General features: G+C 38.5%; 1 protein-coding gene across 2 annotated transcripts in view; it reads left to right on the forward strand.

Moving 5' to 3' along the window:
* usp32 (ubiquitin specific peptidase 32) overlaps positions 1-20,032 on the forward strand; it is a 50,783-nt gene extending 30,751 nt beyond the window's left edge. Inside the window, exons 12-34 of one of the 2 annotated variants that reach the window (XM_083549275.1) lie at positions 1,773-1,875; positions 1,962-2,142; positions 4,116-4,294; positions 5,118-5,258; positions 5,491-5,608; positions 6,618-6,772; positions 7,388-7,469; positions 7,571-7,645; positions 7,997-8,135; positions 8,431-8,536; positions 8,641-8,814; positions 9,049-9,223; positions 9,308-9,459; positions 9,888-9,999; positions 10,098-10,345; positions 10,444-10,628; positions 11,461-11,547; positions 11,634-11,754; positions 12,993-13,184; positions 13,284-13,530; positions 13,688-14,124; positions 14,350-14,442; positions 17,647-20,032. In XM_083549275.1, the coding sequence (XP_083405401.1) occupies positions 1,773-1,875; positions 1,962-2,142; positions 4,116-4,294; positions 5,118-5,258; positions 5,491-5,608; positions 6,618-6,772; positions 7,388-7,469; positions 7,571-7,645; positions 7,997-8,135; positions 8,431-8,536; positions 8,641-8,814; positions 9,049-9,223; positions 9,308-9,459; positions 9,888-9,999; positions 10,098-10,345; positions 10,444-10,628; positions 11,461-11,547; positions 11,634-11,754; positions 12,993-13,184; positions 13,284-13,530; positions 13,688-14,124; positions 14,350-14,442; positions 17,647-17,820 (3,676 nt within the window). In that variant the 3' untranslated portion in view covers positions 17,821-20,032. Of the gene's footprint in view, positions 1-1,772; positions 1,876-1,961; positions 2,143-4,115; positions 4,295-5,117; positions 5,259-5,490; positions 5,651-6,617; positions 6,773-7,387; positions 7,470-7,570; positions 7,646-7,996; positions 8,136-8,430; positions 8,537-8,640; positions 8,815-9,048; positions 9,224-9,307; positions 9,460-9,887; positions 10,000-10,097; positions 10,346-10,443; positions 10,629-11,460; positions 11,548-11,633; positions 11,755-12,992; positions 13,185-13,283; positions 13,531-13,687; positions 14,125-14,349; positions 14,443-17,646 lie in introns of both variants that reach the window. The other variant, XM_083549274.1, reaches the window with a different exon arrangement.
* The last annotated feature ends 175 nt before the right edge of the window (positions 20,033-20,207 follow it).

Below are 20,207 nucleotides of genomic sequence, written 5' to 3' on the forward strand. Positions count from 1 at the left end.
GGAGACACGCCCACAGTGCGTCTTCATGTTTACAGTGGTTCATCCACCAATTCTACAATGCGTCGCTGCTGTAAACAGGTTAGACTGTAGTCTACACTTCAGCCCAAATCAATTCATTTAAAAAAATAACGGGTAACGCACCATACGGTAACGGAGTTACTTTATTTTTTAAATTAATGCGTTTCAATATTCGTTACTGCCCAACACTGCTGATTAACATTTTTTTGTTTTGTTTTGCTTATTATAACTATATAAAACTCTAATTCAGAGTATTTAATGTATTTAAAAAATGCAAAAGACACATAGTGAGTTTAACTACCTTTAATTTAGACATTTTAGACAAGTTTATAGTCGCCGCTTGTTGAGAAATGCATGGGGGATTTCTCCTTATGCTGGGTTGTTTCTTTCTGTAAAAAAAATAAAAAATAATTAAAGCAATATTTGAGTATGCAAGGTGAAGCAATTAGTGTAATTAAAAATTTGTAGTTTTTATTGATAACTGCAGATGGCAAGTTGAAAACCATTATCAATATAAAATGTAATACAACATGTTTTGACAATTTTTGTTTAAAAAATACACATTTTGTTCAGTTGTGAAGATATAAATGTCTAGACGATATAATTTGTTTCATTTTGTATAATGATTAAATGATAAATGCATAAATTAAATATAAAAACATTGAAAACAAGCCTTTGAAAGCCGTAAATCTGCTGTTTGAAAACAGAAGTTAACTGAGGTAGTAGACAAATGCTATAAAAAGAGAATGGAACGAAATGCAGCAAGTTAACAGGCTTGATTAAAAAAAAAAAAAAGGAAAAAATATGCATTAGTGTGAAAATGCATAATCATTCACTGAAAATACAACAGTGACTAAAATGTAATTGTTCACTGCTGCTTTTATTTGCTGCTTTAAGATTTAGTGTTTGTTCGCACCCTTTTAATTGAATTCATCAATATGTCGTGAGCGAGCTGATCGCACAACCCGTTGCTCACAAGTCACGCCAGAACATATCCAGTGCGACTGTCCCGAAGTTATCAATCAGTTTACACAATTGCACTTAATTAAACGACACCATTTTCACATGATGAGGATTCTACAGTTTTTACTTACAATGTGCTTTTTTTGTGTGGTCACACACATGCTTTGCATAACTTAAAGGTATTTTTTTCTATGTTGCATTTAATATAAAATGTTCCGTCCCATGCCTTAGATGACTTTGGACGCGCCCTTTTTCCTGCTACCGGTTGCCTCTTTACTCTCTGCCATTTCCGAAAGTGGCTGTGTTATCTGGCAGTCACACTAACCCTTAACTTGAGCACCCCAACTAATCGATTACGGCATTCGTTGACAACGAATTTAATTATCGATTATTATCGATTTTATCAATTATTTGTTGCAGCCCTAGAATTGACATTTACATTTTTTCCATTATTTCTCTTATTTTTATACAATGCATAAATGCCTGGTTTGCCTGACAAGTAATTGGTTTGCATTTGTTACTGCATCATTACATTATTGAACATGTGTCAAGTATGGACATATTTGTTAACAAGCTAGAGTATGTTGTGTGCATTCAAACTATATGATCACTATGACCAGAGATTTTATTTACAGGAAAAACAACAACAAGGTTTCCTTTTAGTTGCTGTGGTTGAGATTGTGATTACATTTACATATAGGCATAGCATTAATCAGCTATAGTAATATCTATATCAGTTGATGGTCAATACAAAATGTTGGTAATATGTGCATGTGATTGTGTGTGCTCAGGGGATGGCTGGAACGAGAGAGCAGACATGGCCTGCAGCCAGGCCAGAACTGGTTCCTCATCTCCATACAGTGGTGGAAATTGTGGAAAGACTACGTTAAATATGTGAGTAACATGACCAAACTGGAATCTGACAGAATACATCAAAATTAATAAACACTGGTGTGATCTGACATTCTTTTTGGTCTAAGGATAATAAATCGATTGTGGTGGAGCAGCCGGGTATGCTCGGCAGTGGCAAGAGAACTCCTCAGTCCACACCATCTGCTGAAGCAACCCTGAGCAAGACTGGAACAGTGGCACGATCTCTAAGCTCTCCAGGAGAAAAGTCTCCAAGAGGCAACTGGGAGGTTTCAGAGAATATTCCTCACAGTAAGTGTGTTTAAATGGCCTTATAACTCAAATAAACTATTGAAGAGTACATATGCTTTTTTTTATTAATATTAAACTGTCCAGAAATGTCAATTGTTTAAAATAATAAATAAATAAATTAACCTCGGATTTCAGATTTTGTCTTAAGCTATTTATTAGGCAAATTCTAATATTAATTCTCATATTTTGCCATTAAAGCAAGTTGATAGACATACATAACCAAATTGTGTATTGTTATAGTATCATAACTGTTTTCCATCCTACTTGGTGTGGGTGATGATAAAGTCTCGAAAAAGTAAAACCACTGATCCACAGTACACTGTTAAGTTCTTGTTTTTTATTTGTCAGTGCAATATCGAATCAGATTTTGTATGAAGGTAACAGCAGTATACTTGTCTTAACTGGATTTATATAAACCGAGTGAATATATCTTGTGAACATCTGAATAAATTATACATCTGCATAAATGTAAACTGTGAATTTTGTTCATATACGACTATACGTCCAAATATGTTATCAGTTCAGATGTACGTCAAAATGTATTTAAACGTTCTGAAGTTCTGAGTATAAGGCATTTGTAAGGTGCAAGTATGACAGTATGACAGTATTGCAAAATGTGTAAAAGTGCAAACAGTCAACACAACCACCAGGTTCTTCAGGTTCAGGTCTGTCGTAGATTCTCGATACTTTAGGGTTGTTTACCGTTATTTTTTCCTCCTGCCTGCACTTTGATCCGATTGCATCACTGTGCAGAGACCTTCCATTCACTGCAGCATAACTCCTGTTCCTCACAGATTTTCTAAAGTGTTTGAATAATTATTCCATATAAAATGTTGACGTGACATAAACGAACGTGTGCATGTCTATAACAGCAGTGGCATAATATAAATGATGCTTTGATTATGGATGATTTTTTCTGTCAAAACATATGCACTATATTTCAGCAGAACGCTGACAAATGAATAATCCACTAAAGTTAAGCAGGGGGGAAAAAAACTGTTTGGAGGGGGAGTGTAACCGATAAATGCCATTAACGCAATTGCCTGCGTTATTTTCCTACATTAACAGTAATTACATTAAAACAATAATAGTATATTTTTTTCCACAAATATTGTATGGACAGCTCTGAGAAAAGTTATGCTGGAAATGACGCACAATCTTTTGCTGCTCATATTCAGTATATTTATTTCCTGTACTGTGAAATAAGCAGCTGTGATTTTTGTCATTTGGTCTCATTCACCACCAACTGAAAATCCAGCAACTGTGAATAATGGTATTGGCATAAAACCAGAGACGCTGAACAGGAACACCAGTACTTACCCTCTCATAATCTTTATTTTTTACATTTTCACAATCTTAATCTGTCTTTACTGATATAATCTGCACCATCGCTATTATAAGTCGATCTTCACTTATTTAATCTATGATATTGCTATGTGAAATTTGGTCACACTGTAGTGTGTGTAGTGTAGTAATTTATAGATTCACTGGTATAATCAGAATCATTATCATAATCAATAATACGTCACTGATGTTATAATCTGCACACTCCCAGTTATACTCACTGTCACTGTTCTCAGCACTGTTATAATCATCCACCCTCCATCTATCCATATACACCTGGTCTGTTTATACAATGTTTAATGTTTAAATAGTTTACTATTTGTATGGACAAAAAAATTATTTCTTTTGTATGCACTGCTTTACATTTGGTAGGTCTGCATAAGTATTTCAAATCAACTATTTCATTCATAAATAATCAAATAAGCATTAGGCAATTGTCCAAGAATATCTACCCAACCCAGTTTGTGACTTCACTACGAATCAAATCAAACTGCCTGTGAAATATTTTCTTGTCTCAGAAAGCTATAATTTGCTATAAAGCATATATGAACAGATAAAAAAAAAAACGACATTGTATTATTTTTATTAGTAATTCATCTTCAGAAATCTTGTCTGTCTATCTTTTTCAGGTCAGTTGCCACATGTGAGCTCATCAGCCACGGATATCTGCTTTGCTCGGCAGCATAATGTTTTGGATAACAACAACCAGTGTTTCTCCACCGCCAATGGCTACCTACCCAACCAGCTGACTGCACAGAGGCCAGGTGCCATCGACAACCAGCCCTTAGTCACTACTGAGCCCATAAAGGTTTGTGTGTTACATGAGGTCAAACTTATGCACATAAAATCCCTTGTCACCCATCAGAACACAAAAGACACATATAGTATTGAGAAGTCAGGTAATACTTTCTTATAACAAATTTAAAATGAGGAAGCATGATCATATATTTGTGGTTATGCTCGTCTCAAAAGTAGCTCATGAGGCTCCATAGTGAAAAAAGAAGCCTTTTCTCAAAGCAGAACTTCATCAAGTGTCATTGGAACTACAGTGGAATTCATGTGTTGGATTCTTGTGTTATGAGTTTTTCCTCTATAGACCCTGTCAAAAATCTGTCAAAGTAAACTGCTGGAAAATTGGCAATTTTCTCACTACCCAATTGCATTTAGTGTTTATAGCAGGAGCTGTGCATGATTGACAATTTACATTTTTATTACTACCAAAATTCCAAGAGAATGTTGGAGGGAAGATAATATGTTGAACTTTTTATGATATTAAATTACATAGTGAGAAACTGGGTGTGTGAGGCTCAGTGTGTTATTGCTTTTATTGTTGAAAGTTTTTACACTCCGTAATAACACCCCGTCCTTCGAAATGACTCTCGTACTGTAAGGTCTGATTATAGACTATTATTCACTGCAGTCACAACAAAATAAGTCTTTTAAAATAGGCACGACTTCATCTCACTCTGCTGGCGAAGGAATGATTCAGCAGGTGGTCTGCTGTCCATGGTGTTGGTTTATTTCCAAAAGTTGACATTTAAATGGCCGTTTATCAGGGCAACCTGCATTCTCATCGCTATTATAATAGGCACACAGAAGATTAGCTTTTTTTTTTTTTTTTTCCTCTGCAGGTGCCAACGTTAACCATGGAGGGTGGACGTCTGAAGAGACCCCTCAATTTGACGGCCGGCCAGGACTTTGAGACCGTACCAGAGCCTGTGTGGCGTGCACTTTACCACTGGTACGGTGCCAACCTTAGTCTGCCCAGACCGGTATGTGTTCCAGACGTCGTCAATAAAACTATACAATGTAACTTGTATATTCTGACTGCGTTTAGAGCCTTTTTATTGAAAATGCCTATTTACAAGCAGAGGCACAAGGCACCTTGTTATTTATTGGTAATAAAACTGAATTGTTCTACTAAATAATCTAAGCACAGTTCAGCTCAGGTTTATTGGCAGGGCAGTCTGGCTGTAACACTTCCCTTCTGTTTGTTCTCTGAAGGTGATCAAGTCGGTCATCACAGACCAGCCAGAGTTGGAGCTCTTCCCCCGTTATTTGCTCTTCCTAAGACAGCAGCCGGCCACTCGCATTCCCCAGTCCAACATCTGGGTTAACATGGGTATGAGCAGCCTGCGAATGTTCCCTCCACACTTTCCTCGAGGTAACGTAAGCTTGCAGCAAGAGAGTGGCTTTTTTTCCCCACCGTCCTAGGAAACCTAATCTCCTAAAACACTCCTAAAGGGGATTTAGCACAGTGGGGGCAACAAATTCTGACAGCACTAAAAAAAAAAAAATCCCCAATCCTGTTCAATTCTAGCATTTTCTGTATCTCTGCCTGCATTTCACATACTGTACCTGCTGCTGAGCTCAGACTGAAGCCTTGTATGTTTGTTTAAGCAGGCATTAGGTACGATTTGGTTATGGAGCTCATCATCAGGTTCCCTGAAAAGCACTAAGTAAAAAAGGGACAAGTAGCAGGGCACTAACCTGATTGTGCAGCGCTGAGGCGGTGTGCTGTTGAGCATTAGAGCTCCACTAATCTTGTTTTAGCTACCTGATGCCTGGCTGTAGCAGGGTTTGTTACATGGTTCACCTCTCACTTACAACTCTGCTACTCCTGTCAGATGGGATGCTGTGCATTCTGGGAAAGAAATGGGTGCTCCTATCCAATTTATTGCTTCTAATGATCTTTGCAAAGATGATTATGGGGGTTGTACTAATTATTAATCAGCATTTCTGTATTTAGACTTACTCGTACTTCTCTTGTGCTTTTGGCTTTGTTTGCATCTCTTTAATTTCCCCAGACTAATGGTTTATCAGTCCTTTTTAAATCACCTTTGCCCTTTCTTGCTGCTGCTTACAGCTTAATATACGCTTTCAATAAAAAATGCTTACTTCCGCTGTATGTGTTCACATGTTTGAAGTGAGAAGTTCCTCTTAGTTAAGTGTTGGGTCTTTATGTTAAGTAAGCGTAGTATACAATATATAATTACACTTACTTGACGAAAGTCTTGAAATAGCACAGTATAGCAGCATAGCAGTGCTTCAAGGCATCTTGGAATGGATTTTTTTTTACTGACTGGAGTGAGTTTAAAGACAGGCCTTTCCCCCCCCCCCCCTCCCTGCAGGTAACATGCCCTCTCCGAATGCTCCACTCAAGCGTGTTTTGGCCTACACGGGATGTTTCAGCAGGATGAGCACCATAAAGGACATCCATGAGTATCTGTCACAAAGGTTACGCATCAAAGAAGAAGACATGCGCCTCTGGCTCTACAACAGCGAGGTGGGATTCTCTCTAGCTTCCCTGTGCTAGAGCACAGTACTCTTACTGTACATTATTACTATGCATTTGAACCACATACTGAAATATTTTACACTATAAGGACAAGAGTATTGGGACACCTGACTTTTCAAGCCATATGTGGTTCTTCTTCACATTGTTTGAAAGTTGGAGGTACACAATTGTATAGAATGTCTTTAAATTGAACTCAAGCACTTGAGCTCAAACTTGTTCCAGCATGACAATGCCCCTGTGCACAAAGCCAGCATAATGAAGATAGGGTTTTCATGGGTTTAAGTGGCCTGCTATAGAGCGCTGACCTCAGCCCTATTAGACACTTTTGAACTGGAACACTGACTGCACCCCTACAATAGTACCCGACTTTAATAATACCCTTGTGGCTGAATGAGCACAAATCTTCACAAGCACACTTCAAAATCCAGTGGAACATCTTCCCAGAAGAGTGGAGGTTAATATATCACAAATGGGAACTAAATATGGATCGTTAAAGTTCAAGAACACACAAATCTTATGGTCAGGTGTCCAGAAACTTTTGTCTAATTTATTTTTTTTTTACAAGTATTAACTATTTGCTTTTTCCTAAAATCCTCTCCTTAGAATTACCTTACTCTTCTTGATGATGAAGATCACACTTTAGAGAGTTTGAAAATAGAGGATGAGCAGCACCTAGTGATTGAGGGTATGTCTGTGTGTTTATCTTAGTCCTGATTCAACTTTTTCCTGCTTCTTCGAGTTAAAGAATGTATTGCAAATTCTCTTTCTTTTTTTACCTCTCACTAGTTCGAAACAAAGACATGAGCTGGCCAGAGGAAATGTCCTTCATTGCCAACAGCAGCAAGATAGATAGACATAAAGGTAACATTCCAGGGTCATTGAAGACTTCGTTAAAGATCAATGTGTGTGGTGTTTTTGGTCCATGGTAACTCCCCTATCAAACTAGATTATTTACTAAAGCCTATGGAAAACCATTGCATGCCAAAACAGCGTGAAACTGATAAGAGGTTCTGTATCTGCTGACATATTTATTATAGATCTCTTGCAAATAAACCCAGATGTAACTGCATGAATAAATAAAGTAGAAAGAACCATAACTGGCATGCACCCATCTCTTTTTTTCTCCCAGTCCACTCTGTGTATTAATTTTAAGTAGTTAAATAGTTGAAGTTTGAAAGTAAAAATGGCTTTTAATTCTTTTTCCCCACAAAGTTCCCACAGAGAAAGGTGCTACAGGTCTGAGTAACTTGGGGAATACATGCTTTATGAATTCTAGTATTCAGTGTGTGAGCAACACCAAACCTCTCACTGATTATTTCATCTCAGGGAGACACCTCTATGAGCTGAACAGGTAAAAACTTGATTGTAAATAGTGTTTTTTTTTATTATTATTATTATAAATCATATATGTATATATATTTATGACAAGTAATTTGCAATTTCTGTTAAATTGACAGTTCAGTACATGTATAATTCCCCTTGAAAAAGGAATCATCAAAAGGAGAGTAAAAACCTCACGATTTTTTGTTACTCACGAGGGGTCATAGAACGTAACCCCAGCGAGTATCGAGGTTGCACTGTAATCGCTTTTCTGTAATAGAACTCGGTAAATGGCTGACTTTCGTTCTCTTGTCTTATCTTGACAGAACCAATCCTATTGGAATGCGAGGCCACATGGCCAAATGCTATGGAGATTTAGTGCAGGAACTGTGGAGTGGAACGCAAAAGAATGTTGCACCGCTGAAGCTCAGGGTGGGCACGTTTGTGCTTAGTCATGTGTCATTGCTTGAAAAAAACGTTCTACTTACATGTCACATTTAGTATCCATACTAAAGCTATTTCCATATTTTGTGTAGTGGACGATAGCAAAGTATACACCGAGATTCAATGGCTTCCAGCAGCAGGACTCTCAAGAGCTGCTGGCGTTCCTGTTGGATGGGCTTCATGAGGACCTGAATAGGGTTCATGAGAAACCCTATGTGGAGCTGAAGGACAGTGATGGACGGCCAGATGCAGAAGTGGCCACCGAGGTCAGTGTCAAGCTGTTAGTCATTTCCATGATCCCCAATGGCAGAGCGTTCAGTCAGAGAGACTGTTTGCATGACTGAAGTAAAAAATCAGCTTTAATGTTGATGTGACTTATAGATGTAGCACTAATGAAAAGACAAAAAGTGGCATGAAGGAAGTGCAGTATTATGTAGTACTTCAACTGGCCATGTAGTACTTGTGTTTGCATTAACATGTTTGTGCATGCTTATGTCTAGGCCTGGGACAATCACTTGAGAAGAAACCGTTCGATTGTGGTGGACTTGTTTCATGGCCAGCTCAAGTCTCAAGTCAAGTGTAAAACTTGTGGCCATATCAGCGCTCGCTTTGACCCCTTTAACTTCCTGTCTCTTCCTCTTCCAATGGACAGCTCTATGCACCTCGAGATCACAGGTGAGGTGCAGCAGATGGGGAAATAAAAAATCTAAAACCTTTTTTTTCGCATGAAGCTCACTCACACACCCGTGCCTTTTACAGTTATTAAACTGGATGGTTCCACTCCTGTGCGCTATGGTCTCCGTTTAAACATGGACGAAAAATATACAGGTCTGAAGAAGCAGCTGAGTGAACTGTGCAGCTTAAAGCCAGAGCAGATCCTCCTGGCTGAGGTCCATTCCTCTAACATCAAGGTGAGCTGAACACACTATCAGCAGATCTATGGATTACATTATACATTGTATCGTGATCAGTCAGAAGTTTGACGGTGGTCCTGGCTGTAATTCAAATCACTGGTTTATTTTAATGGAGTGTTTTGAATATGCTTGTAACAGCTCATTCACAGGTATCTATACAGAAAAAGATTTTTATTAACATTTTTATTTAAACAAAAAATTTAATCAACTCTTTTTTTACAAACCAGCGGTTACATGACCGGTTGGATTTGTCTTATTAACTTAAAGAGAGAGATAATAGAACTAATTTGTCTACTGGACAAGTTCCACAGCACTAATTCTATCTATGAAGTTTAAACATAAAAGTCTTTGGTCTGAATGAAAAAAACACACTTTCAGGTTTTACTGATAAACATTTCAGTGAATATTTCTAAATATTACTCTAGAACTTTCCTCAAGACAACCAGAAAGTGCGCCTGTCTGTAAATGGCTTCCTGTGTGCATTTGAGATTCCTGTGCCTGGTTCTCCCACCTCTCTCACTTCTCCAGCACCAGTAGGTAAGTGAGACAATCAACTTTATCTCAGCTGTTATTTGCTATTAAATCCACGCAAGCTTGTGTTTGTCTTATTCTTTGTTTTCGAAACATCTTTCCAGGCAATATGCCGATGGTCAATGGCGATGCACGAAACTGCAATGCTGAAAAAACTGACCCCATTCCGAATGGCACAGCTGGCACCCCTGTTCAAAGTGGATTTGACAAGAGCCTTGCTAATGGCATGCCTAGCACAGTGTTGCCCTCTGGCTTAGAAAAGAATCTTGCCAATGGCATCCCCAACGGCCATGCCACTCCAGTCCAGGACAGTCCTTTCATTGGCTACATCATTGCCATGCACAGAAAGATGGTAACTGGTACACACATACCTGTCAGTCCAGCACTAAATCTGTAAAAAATTTGAATGCAGTAGTACTAATACCATTGTCATCGTCTTGTCTCCTTTAGATGAGGACAGAACTATACTTCCTCTCATCTCAGAAGAACCGACCCAGTTTGTTTGGCATGCCTCTCATTGTGCCCTGCACTGTACACACCAGTAAGAAGGATCTATATGATGCAGTATGGATTCAGGTGTCCCGTCTAGCCAGCCCTCTGCCCCCTCAAGAGGCCAGCAATCATGCCCAAGACTGGTCAGTGCTTTTTTTTCTCGTTGTATACACCAATCAGGTGAAGTGATTAACACTGATTATCTCTTCATCATGGGTTAGTGCTGCCTAATGGGATACATTAGGCAGCAAGTGAACATTTTGCCATCAAAGTTGATGTGTTAGAAGAAGGAAAAATGGGCAAGTGTAAGGATTTGAGCGAGATTGAAAAGAGCCAAAATGTAAGTAGCTCTCGTGAGATGTTCCCAGTTCTGCAGTGGTCAGTATCTATAAAAAAAAAAACGCTCCAAGGAAGGAACAGTGGTAAACCGGCGACCGGGTCATGGGCAGCTGAGGCTCATTGATGTACGTGGTGAGCGAAGGCTGATTCGTATGATCCGATCCAACACACGAGCTCCTGTAGATCAAACTGCTGAAGAAGTTAATGCTGTTAAAGCTGGACAGGTCAGAACTGTTTTGCCAGCGAAAAGGGGTCGCTTTTGTGCGGTGTATGGTATTACATGACTACAACATTAAACAGTATTAATACTGGCTTAGTTCACAAGTATGAAAAAGGACATGCTTAACATGTGTGTTCAGGATTTTGGACGGTAGATCAGAGGCTTTAGGCCACTAAAAACAAATCAGAACAGTCGTTATTTGTATTATGTATATTGTCAGCCTAGCACAGAAAAGGATCGTATTATGTATTACGAATTTGTTCTGTGGAATTGTCACATGCTGTCAGGAAGTTTTGAGTTCCACATTTGAAAACCTTCTGTTTGAAATGTAAAGGTGTACTGTCCAAAACCACACACTGTTGTTGTTTTTTTAATTGACAATTTTTTTTAATGGTGTGGATCTTGCTATACTGCAGTGATGACAGCTTGGGTTACCAGTACCCTTTCACCTTGCGGGCAGTGCAGAAAGATGGCAATTCTTGCGCCTGGTGCCCGTGGTACAGGTAAGCCATTTATCCTGTCACGATTGGGGATTTGTTTGTCTGTGTATTTGAGGGCTGAGTGATAAAAATGGTAATTTCTTTGCCAGGTTCTGCAGAGGTTGTACAGTGGAATGTAATGAGGACAGGGCCTCACTAGGAAATGCTTACATTGCTGTAGACTGGGATCCCACAGCCCTGCACCTTCGTTATCAAACTTCCCAAGAGAGGGTGAGTGGCATTTAAAACATATGTCATAACAAGGAAGCTGCACTATCATCGTTATGGACTGTTTTGTGTTTTGGACACCCTAGAAAAACATTTCTTTGTCCAGTGTACAGTAATTCTGTAGGAGTAAAGTGTTATGGAAAGGGTTTGTTATAATGTTTATTACAATTTCTTCTTTCTTTTGTTTTCTGACACCTGAAACAAGAAACCACACATGCTGCAAACCACACATGCTGTCACCATGGTGCACAACTTCACTATCTTTCAACATTTTATTTGCATTTTTCACTCGTTTTCCAGTAAATAAATACACCCATATAAAACCATGAGCCTTAATATGGAGTTCCAGTGAAAGAAAATCTTCCTTAGCATAGAAGGACATTTTCCATTCTGCACCTTACAACAAAGAAGTATTTATTATAGCCATTTCTCTTAAGCTCAGTTGTCAATACCACCTGGATGAACAGGTAGACTGCTTCATGTATATTATAAACCCAATTTGTTTACACAGTTTATTTAAAAAAATTTATAATAATTCTTTGAATGCAATAGCAGGATGGGTAGCAATAGCAGTATCATTCATACCGAATTATTGAATGCAACTTCAGGAAAGTGTCATATGCTCAAAAATACATATAGGTCAATACTATTTGTGTCTTAGCATCATTGATTTGGAATTAGCAGATCAAAACTATATTTAGAACATGTATTGGTCTGTCTCCATTATCAGTTTAACAGTTGTCAATACAAGAGTCTTTACAGCAGTCAGTTTTATTGGTGCTATTGATTTATGATTTAGTGTGCTAGAAAAATAATGTTGCAATAATTAAAATAATTGAAGTAATGTCACGAATTACCGTGCATGTCACTGAAATCAGATTTCAGTCAGTTTTTGCAAAAAGGTAAACCATGCTTTTTTAGAATATAATAAAGGTTTTTTCCCTCTTCATATGCAATAAACACCACTAGTAAAAGTAATACATTTAATAGGGAACAAATTATTATTTTTCTGTTCCTACAAAATAAATTGAAGTGTAGTTTAATCAAATTGATATAATTTTAATGTTATACCCACACCATACTGCACAGTCAAATGTTCTTAAACTACAAAGATGTTAAAAAAGCACATATAGACAGTAATATCCATTCTCTTCAAAGTACCTGGCATCTACAATTGCCTGCCAAATAAGTCCAGTGTGTTTTCAGTGGTTAGTGAAGAAGTGTGCTTGCGTTTTATTCAGATAGTGGAGGAGCATACTAGTGTGGAACTGAGTCGCCGTGCTCAGGCCGAGCCCATCAGTCTAGACAGCTGTCTGAAGGCCTTCACCAGTGAGGAGGAGCTGGGGGAGGATGAGCTCTACTATTGCTCAAAGTGCAAAACACACCGTCTGGCCACCAAGAAGCTGGACCTTTGGAGACTGCCTCCTATATTGGTATATAAAAATTAAAACATGAAAATACTTTGTCCATTTTACCTCTTTCATTTCTCCTACAATTTACCTGGTCATTGAGGGAGTTTATATATTTTTTAGATTGTTCATCTGAAACGTTTCCAGTTTGTGAATGGTCGCTGGATTAAGTCCCAGAAGATAGTGAAGTTTCCATGTGAAAGCTTCAACCCAAGTGCGTTTTTGGCTCCACGTGAAGCCCAGAGCAAATTGAGCCTGCAGAGCCAAAGCGAGTGTTCTGCAGAAGAGCTCCAGAAACTGGACAATGGAGATTCTCCAGTGTCCTCCATCTCCTCCACTACTGTGGTCAGCTCTCCAGTATCTAGCAAAGGTCTGTCTCTACAATGTATTTTCTGCTTTTACCTGAGTCTTCAAAACAGTATTAAATGTACTCCCTGCTATGAGTTTTATTTGACTTAATGTCTTAAAGGTTTTTGAATCAAAACAGACTCTCTGAATGTCTTTTTTAATGGTTCTGTTCCACCCAGGCACCCCGAGTCCAATCAGGAGGGTAGGCAGCCCACTGAGCAGGAGCAGCAGCCCCAATAACAGCCCTAAGAGCACAGGCCGGAAACAAGGACGCCTTCGTCTGCCTCAGCTCGGCAGTAGACACCGACTCTCCAGCAGCAAGGAAAATCTGGACAGCAGCTGCGGATGTAAAGAGAGTGGCTCAGAGTCAGAACCCAGCATGGTAACAGAGGCGGAGCTTCAGGTAGCAGGAGCTACTCCAGAGCCCAACTCGCACGATTCTTCCTGGACATTGGTTCCCTCCAGTACTGACTGTGACGTCGTAATGGTGAACGGGCTGAGTCAAGACAACAGCCAAATCAACGGACACTCAGACATCAGCACAGAGCTAGACAGCACATCTTATCAAAGAAATGAAGCGTGTCTTGAGCCAATGTACAATTTATATGCAATCTCGGTAGGTCTTCCCTGTCTTAAAACTTCCAGAACTCATTTTGGTGGTTCTCTTGAGGTGCGTGTATGTGCGTGTGTGTGTGTCTGTGTGTGTGTGTGTGGGTTTGTGGAGGTTTTATCCACATACTATAGAACCTTGAACACTTTATTTTACTTTTAAAATGTTCAAATTAAATATATAATGACCACTCAAGGCACTTTTTATTTTTTTTTATTTGTATTTTTTTAGTGCCATTCAGGAATCATGGGAGGGGGCCACTATGTGACCTACGCTAAAAACCCCAATGATAAATGGTACTGTTACAACGACAGCAGCTGCAAGGTAAAATGCCTTTCAAACATTTATATTAAAGGTTATATCGATACTTGATTTGTAATGCTGCTCACTCACTGATTCTTTAATGAGAGAGGTTTGTGTATTTGATGACTGCAAAGGGTTGGGTAGCTGGCATGGTGTGGATCTGTATGTCCACTTGGAGAAAAGCACAACAACAACAACTTTCGGTTTCTCCCATTAGGGGTCTCCACAGCGGATCATCCGTCTCCATACCCCCCTGTCCTCTACATCTGCCTCTTTCAAAACTACCACCTGCATGTCTTTCCTCACCACATCCATAAACTTTCCTCTTTTCTTCATTCCTGGTGGCTCCATCCTCAGCATTCTCCTACCGATATACCCTATGTCCCTCCTCTGCACATGTCCAAACCATCTCAATCTCACCTCCCTCACCTTGTCTCCAAAACGTCCTACATGCCCTGGTCCTCTAATAAACTCATTTCTAATCCTGTCCATTGTCGTCACTCCCAATGAACATCTCCACATCTTCAGCTCTGCTACCTCGATTTTCACCTCCTGTCTTTTACTCAATACCACTGTCTCTAAACTATACAACATTGCAGGTCCCACCACAGTCCTATAAACTTTCCCTTTCATTCTTGCAGATACTTTTCTATCACAAATCACTCCTGACACTCTTCACCACCCACTCCACCCTGCCTGCACTCTTTTCTTCACTTCTCTAACACACTCTTCATTACTTTGCACTGTTGACCCCAGGTACCTGAACTCCTCCACCCTCAACACCTCTTCTCCCTGCAACCACACCACTCCACTGCCCTCCCTCTCATTCACACACATGTACTCTGTCTTACTCCTACTGACTTTCATTCCCCTTCTCTCCAGCGCATATCTCCACCTCTCAGGCTCTTCTCAACCTGCTCCCTACTCTCACCACAAATCACAATCTCAATCGCAAACATCATAGTCCATGGAGACTTCTGTCTGACCTCGTCTGTCAACCTGTCCATCACCACTGCAAACAGGAAAGGGCTCAGATCCTTGATACAGTCCAAACTTCACTTTAAACCAGTCTGTTGTTCCTACTGCACACTTCACTGCTGTCACACTGTCCTCATACATGTCCTGCACCACCCTCACATACTTCTCTGCCAAACCTGACTTCCTCATACAATACCACAACTTTTCTCTCGGCACCCTGTTGTACGCTTTCTCTAAATCCACAAACACACAATGCAACTCCTTCTGACCTTCTCTATACTTCTCCATCAACATTCTCAAAGCAAATAATGCGTCTGTGGTGCTCTTCCTCAGCATAAAACCATACTGTTGCTCACAGGTGGTCACCTCTTCTCTCAGCCTGGCTTCCACTACTCTTTCCCATATCATCATTGTGTGACTGATCAACTTAATTCCCCTGTAGTTACTGCAGATCTGCAAATCTCCCTTATTCTTAAAAACCGATACCAGCACACTCCTCCTCCATTCCTCAGGCAGAAGGAAAACACAACTGCAAATCAATATTCTGACTTCTGAGTTATTCTTACTGATCATCTTTATACGGTTAACTATTTGAGGCAGCAGTATTAGACTTCTCATAATTCTCATACTCATGTCTCACATCTACATAAGAATATAGAACAGCACATCTGGCAATGGAGAGAAGCACTGAAATAAAGTCTTAAGAGTGGGTGGGTTTTACTTTCACACAAAGTATGGATGGAAATGTGCAGAGAGATTTTAGATTTAGATTTTTGCACTAAGGTTTTATCCTACTTCGGTAAAAGCATTAAATTACACTGTACACAAATCATGTACCACATTTTTGCTTTAAAAGTGTTTGCAAGCACTTTTCAACTTATATCAGATGGTGTTATAATGCATAAAATATCTGTCAGATTATTATTATAAACATGTATTCGCCAATTCTATCACGCAAGTCTCATTTGATTAGGGAACTTTTTAGGGAGTTTTAACTAATGCCAGATTAGCCACTGCTATAGCACAGATGAAATGTTGATCTGAAATCAAATGAGATTTTCTAAGAACAGTGTTCATCTCTTCAGTACAGCTCAGAATCTTAGTAGAATTGATGCCAAGACACATACAATAGAAGCTGGTAAATCACCTACCATTATTTAAAACTCTTGTTTCCTTTAAATTTGTCAGCTACCTGTATATTAGCATATGTCAGTGGCATAGAAGCAGAATCATGACTGGAAATAATGTATGATATTGATGAGTAAAGATGATGATTATAAATGGGAGCCCCAAGCATTGTTTTTTGCTTTTACTAGCTTCTGAGGCAACAACCGATCAGTAGTCAAAATAGGTGTTTTTTGTGGTTTTGTCACGTCTCTGACCACCATTAATTCAGAACTAATTTCTGATTGCCAGTTCTAAACTAATGCCAGTTTTACAGTATTGTATTGTTAGCATAATCAAGGGATAAACTTAGACACTAAAATATATAGTGCCTATTTTATCAACTGTTTATCTCTTTAAAGCTGCTTTGAGACAATGTCCATTGTTAGAAGCACTGTACAGATCAAGCTGAATTTAATTGAATCGAGTCCACGAAGGGTCCAGTTGAGAGTGTTTACTTGATACTTGTGATAGTCTTCATCTCTGTGCTATGATCACTGAATTCAATTCAATTCATTTTTATTTGTACATCGCTTTTAACAATGAACATTGTCTCAAAGCAGCTTTACACAGATAATGTGGCGCTAAAAATGAATAAGATGTTCTTTATAAGTGGAAGTTTGTCCCTGATGAGCAAGCCGGTGGCTAGGGAAGAAACCTTGAGAGAAACCAGATTTAAGAGGAAACCCGTCCTCATCTGGGTTGCACCGAATGTCTATTTATTACAGATAAACGATGTTGAGGTGTGCAGTGATTTTTAGATGCAAACTGTAGTCCGGAGTCAGTGAAGCAGACTGTTGACATTGACTACAGTCCAAATCCATCCTCAAAGATCCTGTTCTACTTCGTAATTTCATGGATCTCAATGGTGTTGAATGAATGAAAAGTGTAGCAACAGTAAACAAAATACTTCATATTGGTGAAGATACAGATGAGGAGTACAAATAAAAATGGTTTAAGAAGTGTGAATGTAACTATTGGAAGGATGTGATGTAACAATAGGACAAAACACAGTATATTATTTAAGCATTTAAATGATCATATCCTTGACATTTGCTTTTGTTGTTTCTGTTTCATTTCCAGGAAGTTCACTCAGAAGAGATTGACACGGATTCAGCATACATTCTCTTTTACGAACAGCAAGGAGTGGACTACTCTCAGTTTCTGCCGATGACTGATGGCAAAAAAATGGCAGACACTACGAGCATGGATGAAGACTTCGAGTCCGACTACAAGAAGTACTGTGTGCTTCAGTGATCCTGTACTCTTCCACGTTAAAGGCACTTAACGAGTTCGTCAGTATCCGACCCCATGTGCAATGAAAAAAATGTGGGCAATTGAAGCTGCACAGCTGAAACTGGAGGAGCTGCAGTTCCCAAAGCACAAAGTTCAGCTCGAGACTGTGGAATCTCAACGCCTGCTGCTGCTGCTGCCCACTATTTCAGAAACACTTACTGGTCTTTTAGCCATCAAATGGCTAAAAGAGTTTGTGAGAAAAGGAAATAAATAAACAAACAGAAATAAATAGATATATAAGAAAGACTTGTGTAGCTTGTGAATATTGCCAACTGAACAAAAAAAAAAAAAAGGTCCTGGACCAAAAAAAAAAAAAGAAATTTCTTTGAGATCATTTATGATCGGAACTCAGTCCAAATCTGCCACATCTCAAATTATATTTATGTATTTACCTTTCCATGAGGATTTTTTTAAGGAGAAGGAGTACTTTCATCTTCCATAAATTGTGTTTTGTATTTTTATATTTATATGATCAAATCATAAGCACAGCTCTTTTTCTTTTTTTTTTTTTTTTTTTTTTTTTTTGTTTTGTTTTGTTTTTTTGGGCCACACATTAAATCAGTCCTAACTTTATCCATCAGTTGTACTGGGGAAGTTTCTATTGGGTATCGGGTAAGTGCAATGTTCAGTTCTGTAATGCAAGTCTTAACAGATATATTATCTTTGTGTTCCTCAGCAGACATTATACACTACCTCCCTTTTTTCAGTTTATTGGCTGATTAATAATAGAAAGATTGTAAAAGAAAGACAGTATTACTATTTCCACACGTCACTACAATTTGCCTGTAGAGGTTTTTTTTTTCTATAAAAGCAATGAAATCCACTTTAAGAAAAGAGAGGGAAAAAAAACTCAAAACAAAGTCCTGTAAAAAGAAATGCAGTTTATGAGCAACCCCCCCAAAAAAACACATCAATATGGCTATATTTTGATTTATATTTTAAGTTTTCATTTATGGTGCCAGTGTTTTTCAGAAAGCCAGTTCATCTTGTAGGCAAGTTTTACATTGTCAACATTTTGTTTTTTCACAGATGTTTATTTTTTTAATACCATCTGCAAAACACTTCACTATGAGCATCTTGTGACTCCATTGCAGGTTCTTGAATGTTGCTATTGTTGTTGTCACTTTATTTATGTTTCACAAAGTAGATTTTTTTTCTTCTCATGGTAGAGTGAATGGAAGCCAAATGCATGCATATCAGATCAGTGTACTTTCATAAGAGGGGTTCATATTATTAAGCCAAAGTCTTAAGCAGTTGATATGTTGTGTTAAAAGCAAACCTCTGTGGCTTCTCTGAGAAAACGCCTCAACCTCATGACCGCCCTGTGCTAAATCGTTCGTGTGTCTTAATGCCTGGATAGTAGCAACTCTTCAAGAGAGCCATTTTTACACTGTGACTTGATATGATGCAGTGAGTAATCCATGTCTTTTTTTGGCTCCTAAACAATGTTTTCATTGGTAACACATTGGATCCTTTGTAAGGAAAGAGCTACATGTTGTTCTGTACCATTTTGCTGCTCTACTTTCTATTGTTTTTCTTTATTATAAATATTTATGGAGATTTTTTTTTTTCTTTTTTTTTCTTGTCAGGAAGGGGAAATAGATATAGATATTTATTGCCTATATGATGTCACTTAACATGTATAATGCAAGCAACCTTTGAATTCACTCAAACCGCAAGTCATTTTCTTCAAGAACAGCTATCAAGAAGAATACGATCAAAACGATAAATAATATCTCTCCATTTTAAACCTACGTTTACTCGAAATACGTCTGGCTTTCTCATTTGTAGGTGAACTGGAGTCTTCCTCTCATAGCTTCTCATTAGTCTCCTGAGGCTGCATCACTTTAAATTTTTTCATTTTATTTCTTTTTTTTTTTTTGATACAGGGATAATTTATTAATACTCTATGAAAACATGATTTAATGAGCAAGTAGTGCAATCAACTACTGATTTCTTGATTTTTGTTGTTGATCATCAGAGATGTTGAGCTTTATTTTGTACAGTGTTCAAAGAGTACAATGAGATTGCACTGACATCAAATGTACAGAGGTTTTGTAAATACGCCTATAAAAAAATGTATTTGAAAATTGTAGTTGTATATGGAGTGATACTGTTGATCTGTAACAATTATTTGAGCAAGCGATTAAATTCAGCCAATACAATTGAAAAATTGTGATTTTTTTTCCTTTTTTTTTTTTTGTGCAAACGGTTGGGTGCTGTTTTTGTTTGCATGTTTGTGCGATGTTTGCAGAGAGCAGCAGAGACTGTAAAACGTGGAGGAAACCACAAAACTGGTCATGTAATGAATGCTGCTCTGTCTTCCCCGAAATCAACCCATACAACCC

The sequence above is a fragment of the Silurus aristotelis genome, assembly GCF_946808225.1.
Source record: "Silurus aristotelis genome assembly, chromosome: 8".
NCBI classification, from domain to species: Eukaryota; Metazoa; Chordata; class Actinopteri; order Siluriformes; family Siluridae; genus Silurus; species Silurus aristotelis.